This window comes from Symphodus melops (assembly GCF_947650265.1).
Source record: "Symphodus melops genome assembly, chromosome: 13".
Classification (NCBI taxonomy): Eukaryota; Metazoa; Chordata; class Actinopteri; order Labriformes; family Labridae; genus Symphodus; species Symphodus melops.
In genome coordinates this window covers 1,755,828-1,766,013 of record NC_136703.1, presented here as the reverse complement: position 1 = coordinate 1,766,013, position 10,186 = coordinate 1,755,828, and the positions used below count along the sequence as shown (strand labels likewise).

Sequence of the window (10,186 nt, the reverse complement as noted above, 5' to 3'; positions counted from 1 at the left end):
ACACTTCAGCAGACTCACGAAGGCTCTGCGATCCTCCAGCTCAGCGGACTCCTGGACCTCTGGGAGGACTGTTAAGAGCTCATCCAGAGAACCGACGGACCTCGTGCAGACTTCAGGTTTAAAGCCAGTTTCCAGCTGGTACTCCATCGGAGTCTTCAGCCACCATTTTGGGTAATCCCAGTACCGGTTCTCCTTGAAGAACTTCTTGGTGAACCTCCCAGCGTTGAGGATGTGGTCGGCCGGCTGACCGACTATTTCGACGATGTTCTTCATCAGCTGGTACTCGCACTGATTCCAAAACACGTAGCTTGACATGTAGAGCATGGCCAGCAGACAGCCAAGAGCCCACATGTCGACTGCCCCTGAAGGGGGGAGGCCCAGGGTCACTTCAGGGGCCCGGTGATTCAGGGACTGTACCACCATACCGTCCTCTGCCTCAGAGGTCTTCAGCGACAAACCGAAATCTATCAGTTTGACTTTGAAGGGCCGGCTCTCGTGGTTTACAAGCATGACATTGTCCGACTTCAGGTCAGCGTGAATCACGCCGACGCCCTTCAGGGCGTCGAAGGCCGTCAGCAGCTGCTGTGCAATTGGTCGGATCTCCGTGAGAGGGAGGGGCTTCCACTCTCTGCCGCACATCAGCTGATGAATACTTCGGTCCAGCATTTCAAAGGCCAGACAGGTCCGACCTCGGTGCGTGAAGTGTTCAAAGAACTGCACCACGTTGGTCTTGGCCGGGTCGAGAGCGCTCAGAGATCGGAGCATTTCGAGCTCTCTCTTCAAGGCTCGAGTCTTCTCGGCGTGCAAGACCTTGACCGCGACGTTTTTCTTGGTGTTTAAATCCACAGAGCGGGCGACTTGGCCGTAGCATCCGCTGCCTACGAACTCCATTAAGGTGTACTGACTCATGCCGCCGTGAAGCACGTCGCCCTGTTGCACCTCAAAGAGCTCACACTTCTTCTTCTTACTCGCTTTACCCGCTGTCGAGCAGACGGACGATCTTGACGTCTGCGACATTTTTCTCAAACAAAAGCACCGAACTGAAACGTCGTCCAACTCGCTCCGAAGATAGTGAAGCTTCACCTGGAGGTAAATGAGTCCCGGAGCAGATTTAGATCCAAACGGAATTCTTCAACGCATCACAAGCGTCCCATTATGACCTCAGATCTGTTCTATTCTACAGCCGTTACTATGACGACCAGTTTGAGGCTTACCTTCCTAATAAAGAGGAAGGATCCGTGAAGAGAGGCCTGCACCTTTCAGATTTACGTTTTTCACCTTTTTTGTGCAACACACTTCAAGCTAACGCCAATATTTCATCATTTGTCCCATTTCTCAAAGACAACAAGTCACTTCTGGTTGTTTTCTTGATATTTTGACTTTTTTTAAATTAATTTTTTTAAGTCTGCTAGTACCGGGGGAACCGGGTCCTGGTTTTGACCTGTAACCTCCAGTGTTTGGTCTTGTACTCAGTGATTAGCTCTTCATGTACTCGTTAGGTCTCGTGTGAGGTCGTTTGTTTGGTTTCAGGAAGAAGGAACTTCTTCTTTTAACACACGTCTCACATCCCTTCATGTGTGATACGAGAGAACAGAACAGCAGCATCTTTCCCTCCCTGCCTGCTCGTGTTATTTCACCTGCAGTCCCACCCCCTTCTCCAAACAGAAACTGGAGACCCTCTCAGGATCTCGTGTCAAAGCTCAATCAGACTGAATGGTCAAAATCGTGACCTGAGAGGACGAGCTGAGTGGGAGCAGAATTTCATCTGGAAGCGTTCTCTCGTGGTCGACCACTCAGGCTCTCAATTCAAAAAACTTTATTTGTCCCGAGGGGGTAATTCAAGGAACCAGGAACATGAATACACGTTCCATATACAGGAACATGTATTCACCTTTGGGTTTATGTAAATCAGATTTCTGTTTTGTTAGATTAAAAAACAAAAAAGAAGTAAAACCAGAAACTTCCTGAGGTCATCGAATCGAGGTTTTAATTCTTCCAGCTCAGACTGCGGAAAGTTCTTCCCTCCATGCCAGAAATATGTCGGCCCAAAAAAAACCCAACCTTTGTTTTCAGCACCTTTGTGTAAGATTCAGCTCGCGGCCTGAGTGTTTTCTTAACCTTTGGATAGGCGGCAGTGACATTACTGCAGAGCGGACAAACCCGGGGGAAGGGAGTAGTTTAAATCAGTTGCAGTCTGCAGCCTCACCTCTAGAGGGCGGTAAACCTCACACACTTGAAGTCATCGTGGGACTGACACATGCTCACACTTTCTCTGAGCGTGACCTAAACATGTTGAATCCTAAAGTTCCCAGAATGACACTGCATGGACTTTTAAATCATCTGATCATAGTAATATGATAATAACACCTTCATTTATATAGCGCCTTTTAAAACAGAGGCAGGAAGTCAGGACAAGACATCAACAGTCCGGCCAATCAGAGAGGAGACTCGACTAAACAATATAAAACAAGCAAATCATAGCAGGAAGAAAGATACAACAGGCCGGTCTCACGAGGAAGTTAAAGATACAACACAGAACAATTAAAGAAAAGATGAAAAGTCAACAAGATGATGAGAGCGATTCAGTCCAAAGGGACGACAACAGAGAGTAAGAAGAACAAAAGTGTGCTGACAGGAAGTGATCAGAGGTGCTGACAGGAAGTGATCAGAGGTGCTGACAGGAAGTGATCAGAGGTACTGACAGGAAGTGACACAACGTGCTGACAGGAAGTGATCTGAGGTAGCTGTTCTTAAGAGTTCTAATCAGCATCATAATCTTATTAAATATTATCGTCATCATCATGAAGGTCGTAGGTGTTCAGACAGAGCTGGGTCTTTAGCTTTTTCTTAAAGGTGCAAAGGGACTCTGCAGATCAAATGGAGTTCGGATGTTCGTTCCGCCACCGGGGGGCGACAGAGGAGAAGAGTCTGGTTAGAGTCTTAGGACCCTGTGGTGAAGGTTGGATCAGAAGCCTTTCACTGGCAGAGCACAGAGGGCGGGGGGAATCTGATGTGAGCACGAACTGGGAGATAAACAGCGTGTTGAAAATGATGAATAAGCTCTTTCAAATTGGCCAACACCGTAATTTAAGATGTGATGTTGGAACAAATTGTCGACATTTTTGAAAACAAACATCACTCTTTTTAACATTCAGACAAGCTGAACTGTTCATGCAAACACACACACACACACACACACACACACACACAATGAAGTGCTTCATCCCCACTTGTTGACTGTGAGCTCGAGGGGCCGGGCTCCAGGTGAGTGCTCCTCTCAGGGCCTGTCATGTGACACTGCTCTCAGTCGTATCACTGTCTGTCGGCTCCACACCATGGCTAATGTTCTCAGACGGCAGCCGCTCATGACGGAGCCGCACATCCCAGGTAGGACTCAACACAGTGTGTGTGTGTGTGTGTGTGTGTGTTTACACTGCGTTATACTTGAAGAGATGCAGCTCGTTTCTGATCGTCACACTTCATTCCTCTCCGTCGAGCTTCAAATTTGAACGAGCTCTTAAGACGCATGACCGAATCATCTGTCTGTAAAGTGTCGAGGAGAATGCACGAGGCCTGCGTTATCTCAGTGCTGATAGTTTTAACATGAACTTGTTTATGGTGCATGCATCATCAATATAACTCCTGAATATCACACTTCTCATCCTGCTTTGAAGCAAAAATAAAAGGCAGCAAGAGAGGAATCCAGTGCCTGTCATGCATCTGTAGGAAACTTGATCTGAGACTAAATCCTAAACTCCTCGGTCTGTTTGTTTTGAAGAGGACGAGTATTTCAGATTCTGAGAAGTCTTTGTTAAAGATCACATCTTCTCTTCATGTTCAGCTGTCATGTCGTCACTCTGTGAAACTTAAAGAGCAGCTTTGCATGATGTGCAGCTCAAAAAGAACCTCCTCATGTATCTGATACTGGTGTCAGTAAAAACCCTCAGCCTCTGCATGAAACGGTTCATCTTAGCTGCTGTCTCTTTAAGACCCCCCCCCTCCCCCAATGTGCCCACTCTCTTCTGATTGGCCAGCTCTCTGGAAGCCTTCCAGGGGCCGAACACTGCAGGGCTGCCGGGGGAGGGAGGTTTTAACAGCTTACATAGAGGCTTGAAGCCGTCTCATGAAACTGCTGGTTTCATGTCGGGGAACAATTTGCGTTATTGGCATGTTTAGCGTCCTCTGCAGACACATCCTGGGATTACTCCAACATACGTTTACCTCATGGTCTGAAACTTTGTCCATGCTCAGTATGGACATCCAGCACGCTGCTGCTCCTGCATCGATCAGTGAACACAAATGCAGCTAAAAGAAACACAACAAATGACGACACTCTGCAACAGCAAAAATCCTGTACGAGAGTGGACGGAATATAATACTCACTTCTGTTTCTGAAGCTTTTGATTGATATGTTTCCAGGACAGCATTCGTAACATAAAATATGTGGTTGACATTTAAACGGGTTTAGCAGCCAGAATAACATGTGCAGGACTTCTCAGATGAATCGGGGTCTTCTCAGCTGATGATTCAAATCAACAACATTCATGAGGCCTTTCTCTTCCTGCATGACTGTGTCTCTCCTGCTTTGGTTTCAGATTCCAATCTCTCTCCTCATGATGATTCAGAATGATTGGCTCTTTTCATCACCCGCTGTTCTCTCTCTCCCTTTGCAGCAGCTACCCAGCATGCAGCAGGAGCCTGGGCTCCAGGCCAGGTCCTCAGGTGCTGCCCTCCATAAGGGTTTTTACTCTCTGAGAGCCACTGCTGCGGTCTCTTTCTTTTCCTCCGTCTGAACGCGACCTGGCCGCAGGTCACCATGTCCCTCAAAGATTCATGTCATCACAACAATGATAACGCACACATGGATGTCCAGCCCGTCTCTAGAAACAGGAAGACCATCAATCCTCATCCTAACGGTACGGTAATCACACGAGAGGTCAGAGCATCAAAAAGACGCCCCTCTGGTTTGTTGCATCGTGTCGTAGTTCAGAAATGTTGGAGGATGAAGATTCACTTGGACGGCGTTTAGAAGAACTTCTTACCAATCTAGAGACAACGACTCAAACTGTGACTCACTTCTTCACGGCTGCTTCACAAACACATGGTCGCCCTTAAAGTCACTGGCTTCTGATCAGTGATGTTTCTCAGCCTTGAAGACCTTTATCGTCTGTTGTCAGCTGTCATCACGTCTTTGTGCGTTCATGTTGATTTCTGTGACAGCGTAAATGTCGGCTTTGAATTCACATTTTCTTTTTGCTCAACCAAACAACAGGCGCTCCACATACACACACAGGCAGACATGCACACACACACACACACACACACACACAGCGCTGCGCTCCCACAGTGGCTCACCTCTAATAGCTAATGTTACCTCAGAAGACGGTACAGAAAGGGGGATAATACTTTGTCCTCCCATTAAGCCTCCCTATCATTCGAAACGTCTCAGAGGTGTAAAAATATTGAGGCTTGAAGCGGCAGTCTGAATGAGACTAAGATCTTCCCTCTGTACAGCCATGTTTAAATTAATGTCTTTTTTTTTGTTGGTGGATTCAGGGGTGATTTTTTTATTTTTTTTACATTTCTCTTTAAAACATTTTTCAATCAGATAATGGAGTCAAAGCTGAGGCCTCTGCAGGTCTGTCAAATCCCGTCAGAACGTCCAGGACTCACAACGAGCTTCACAAGGAACTCCTGCTGGCTCATAAGAAGTAGGTAACATGTAACGTGTGTGTGTGTGTGTGTGTGTGTGTGTGTGTGTGTGTGTGTGTGTGTGTGTGTGCGTAGGATGGAAGGGAGACACGGGTGAGTCAATGGAAGCCGTCCAGTTTTTAAACCGTGGGTGTGTGTGAAGATGTCATCTGGATCCCGTCGCGTTGTTTCGATGGGTTTTTTGGGGTTTGTTTTTTTTTCAGATTTCTGACAAAAACTTCACACATGATCAACAGTCGACTTTTTTTTTCTTTTTTTTTACCCAGCATGAGCTGGAAATGACTCTGGATTCTCTTCAGCTGCACTTTTTGTTGTTGGCCTGTCAGTCGGGTTAAATCTAAAGTTACCATGCAGGCGCCCTGTGATGTATGATGAGGTTAACTCTAAAGGGGATCCTTACTAACAACATTTTACCTTTGTGATAGGAGGCTATGAAGCCCTTTCACCTCTCTTAACAGCTTTATGTCACGGCCCATGTGCCTTTGTGTCCATCACATGAACTTCTCTCGTGCCTCTGCACAGCCATTCTCCTCCGAAGCAGGTGCCATTAAGAATACATGAGAGGCTCAAACTTGCAATCATACACCTCCTCTCCATGCTGCTGCAGCGCCTGAGGCCACGGGGAGCATGAATCTGTGAAAGGTGATATGTTAGCCGAGCTGATCTGGCTCCACTGTCAGCGTGTCCTGATAGCGGCACGCTGTGAACAAGTGAAAGGGAGAGATGTTTGTGACGCTGCCTGTTTATCTACCTGCTCCTTCAGATCCACCAACGTTTGACTGAATCTCACGGCAGTCGAGGAAGTAGTGGCCTAAATGTAAAGATGCATTTCACTTTTTTGTCAAATTAGTCAGGATGCAAATCTGAACCGAAGAGTTTTTCGTCCTCGCAGCACGTTTGCATTTCTTGGCATCATTCAGTGATGTGACTGTGAGCCTTCGAGCTCTTTGTCGTTTCGCCCAGAAGCCCAATGAGCCTGTCCCCGAGCACGGCGCCACAACAAGGCTAGGGGGCGCAATAGCCCCATCACAAATCTGTCGCCCCGGTTAAACCGCCTCCAATATGTCTGCTTTTGTATAACAAAAAAAAAAAACACCCTCAGCACCAGGGGAAAAAATCCTGCTGCCGCCCCTACCGGTCCAATGATATTTTATCTCCACTGAAACAATCAACACATCTGGCTTTTAATCCTACTTAAAGGTTGATTAGCATTTTAGCTGCTACGATCTCCGACTGGATCGGACCCAAAAGCAGCAGCTCGTAAACCAGGTTCAAGCAAGTGTCAAAATTTAATAAACAAGTAAGTGACAGTGAGGGGGAGGGGGTGATGCATCCAGGGATCCCAATGGTGAGGCGAACACTCGGTCTGAGTGTGATGTGAGTCTCCAATCCCGTGGTGAAGTTCCTCCTGAGAATTATCAGCAGGCAGTGAGCAGGTAGTGAAGTACACACACGAATCCAATAAAAACGACGATCTGAAGTGGGGAAGCACAGAGGAGTTAGTACCCAGCTTAACCAAGCTAAATGAAAATACAAAAGGCCGTGATCCACAAAACTCAACTACCACACTGGTAAGACGCAACGATCTGGCACCGAGGCCGAGGAAATCCAGGTTTAAGTACAGCCAGGGTTGATGAGACGATGAGATACACCTGGTGCAGCCTGCACCCAGGTAGCCACGCCTACAGCCACACACAGAGACTAACAGGGGAAAGAACATGAGGATCACAGACAGGGAATACAAACAACGGGAAAGGAAGGACCTGCCATGATAGGGATCATGACATTAGCACGTTCTCGTCGTGTGCGTGTGACAGAGTGTGGCGAGCGAAGGACGGGAATCGTACAGTATGTGTCATAATAAAATCCTGGAGCTGATTCCATTTCGCTTTATTAATCTGGACAGACAACATGTTGACCTCAGCTAAGGACTTCGTGGATGTCAAACTGCGTCGTCATGTCTCAAAGCATGAGGAAAACGTCTCGTATATAAAGCGTTGACCTTCCCCTCCTCAGCTAACATCAGCCCTGTTTCTTCCTCTATGGGCTAAGGGGTCTGGCGCTGAGCAGCAGGTCAGAGCTGCAGCAGGCGCTGGAGAGGAGGAAGAGAGTGCAGAGCGAGCGTGAAGAGGAGGGACAGAGCAGGACGCCGCTGGAGGACGTGCTGCTCCGACGTCAGCAGAAACAGCACGAGGTAATGAAACCAAAGTGTTGGTTTGAATTCGGTTCAGGGACGGCGGTGAACGCGGAGAGAGGAGTTTGTCTTGAGGTGATGCTCGTCATCTTTCGCCTTTTGTCTCGTCAGACGGAGAAGCAGCAGGAGGTGAAGGTGCAAGAGGAAGCCCAGCTGATGGAGTTTGTTCGAGTCCGACAGAACCTGAGAAAGATCCACTCGGCGATGCAGAACAAGGCTACACACTCATAAATCTGACATGAACTTTGACCTTATCTGACTTATTGCCTTTAAGACACCCTCGAACAGGAAACAGCAGTGTGAATGAAAGACGATACAGGGCGTGCTCACACTCGGCCATACGCACCGTGCCGAAGCACGATTCACCCCCAAAGTCCGGTTCTCTTGACTCGTGTGAGCGCTCCGATCCGTGCTCCACCTCGGTGCGCTTCATGCACAAGCACGCAGGTGCACAGCGTGGACAGCTTTCAGAGTCTTCTGACTAAAATGACTCAAAAAAAAAAAGGGCCTAAAAAATGTCACTTTTTCTTCTCTTTTTTTTTCACTCCGCCTGTCGAGTAAATTAAGTCTGCTTCATGATAACATAAAGACATGCATGTGTTGTTTTAGGATGTGATACTGTGCTCAGGCGCAGTGAGAGCGCAGGCCAGCGGGGGAGTCCGGGGGGGGGGGGGGGGGGGGGGGGGGAAGTCTGAAGGATTAAATGTAGCACGCTGATAAACTGATCTTTTATAACTGTGAACTTTTATTTGAATGCTTCGTGTCAGTCAAGTGTTTGTACATATTTTTGCTCGCTGTAGTAAAATGTCAGTCATGATTCAAATATTAGAAAAAAAAAAAGATTTACTTTCATTTGAGATGTTTGTAATTGTTATCAACACATTTGTAAATGCACGTTAAAGATTCCTGCGTCTTCGAAGTTCATTCAGAGTGACTGAGATTTTTCTATTCAGATGCCAGAGTGTGTGTGTGTGTGTGTGTGTGTGTGTGTGTGTGTGTGTGTGTGTGTGTGTGTGTGTGTGTGTGTGTGTGTGTGTGTGTGTGTGTGTGTGTGTGTGTGTGTGTGTGTGTGTGTGTGCGTGTGCGTGTGTGAAAACAGCTAAAGATGGCGGGACTCGGCCACCTGAGGATTTGACCCTGTCTGTGTTTAGCGTTGGTCTTTTAAAAGTCAAGTTTTCCTCGATGCTATTCGCGGCTCCCTCGTGACTTCAGCCGCTGTGCTAACCTGTGAAGCTCCGGGTTCTTCGCCCTCTTAGTTTATACGTTTGGACAATAGATTAGTAAAAGTATTAGTGTTCATCCACGGAGACCTGGTCTAAAATCAGAGGCTTGACCTCTGAGATTACTGGCCAGCTGCTGTCCATGGGCAGGTGCTGTCGATCTGTCAGTGTGTCCTGCATAGCGTTAGCATTATACAACAAAGATTTATTACCCATAGTCCCTTTCTCCCCCTCCCCACGGGTAGAGGACTCCTATTTCTAGTCAAGGACACACATTGGAAATAGCTGTAACTGTGTTTCTATTGTCATGAAGACACACGACTCCTCTGTCAAACAGGACTAACTGTGCGAGGAAAGATTACAAAGTTTTACCTTCGATTTCATTTCATTCAGTGTGCAGCGGCTGCCCTTCACAGCGCTCAGACACGCAGGCCTGAGGCGTTTATGGTGAAATGGATATGAGTGACCTAACAAGCATTCTCTCTGATGCCACACCAATTGTTGGCAGAGTTTTCCAACAGATCCTTTACTCTGTTCTGTGACTACCAGTCGCCTGACTCACACATGAATATAAGGCAACACTCAACACATGGACGTTTGGAGAGTCTGTAAGTAAAATAAAAACCTGTTGAATAATGACAGAATATTAAAGTTTAAAGTGGTTGAGAAAGGGTTTTAAATAAAAAAGATGAAAACACGTAACATACAGTCAGACTAAGATACTCAAACATCTACAAAGGAACAAAATCTGTTCTGAACGTCGGGTGAAAAAACAAATTACTTTTATAAAAATGAAGAATTGTTCGTTTAGCATCAACGATATGTGAATGTAAACAACGACGTCTCCTTGTGTTTGCAATCTACAGACTCAAATCGTCATCAGCAGTGTCTGCAGTAGTTACATGTGGGTAAATAATGTGCACAGATTTTGGGCTTTTCGGTGCATTGAGTAGAAAGGGAGAGTGGGGCTGCAGGCTGGACTTGAACCCTGAACCTCTTGGGGGACGTAAGGGTCTGCTCAGGGGGGCGTGATCTGACATTTGACCTCTTGACCTGGAAA

General features: G+C 47.0%; 1 protein-coding gene across 2 annotated transcripts; it reads left to right on the top strand.

Moving 5' to 3' along the window:
* Window positions 1–1,245: 1,245 nt before the first annotated feature.
* LOC306833931 (protein FAM107B) lies at window positions 1,246–8,551 on the top strand. 2 transcript variants are annotated; one of them, XM_079359569.1, is made up of 6 exons: window positions 1,246–2,694; window positions 2,841–3,387; window positions 4,674–4,916; window positions 5,609–5,711; window positions 7,765–7,906; window positions 8,018–8,551. In XM_079359569.1, the coding sequence occupies exons 3-6, from the start codon at window positions 4,817–4,819 to the stop codon at window positions 8,135–8,137; spliced, it is 465 nt and encodes a 154-aa protein (XP_079215695.1). In that variant the 5' UTR covers window positions 1,246–2,694; window positions 2,841–3,387; window positions 4,674–4,816; the 3' UTR covers window positions 8,138–8,551. The 2 variants fall into 2 exon arrangements, with proteins under 2 accessions (XP_079215695.1, XP_079215694.1); XM_079359568.1 differs by having other exon boundaries at window positions 1,246–3,387.
* Window positions 8,552–10,186: the final 1,635 nt, after the last annotated feature.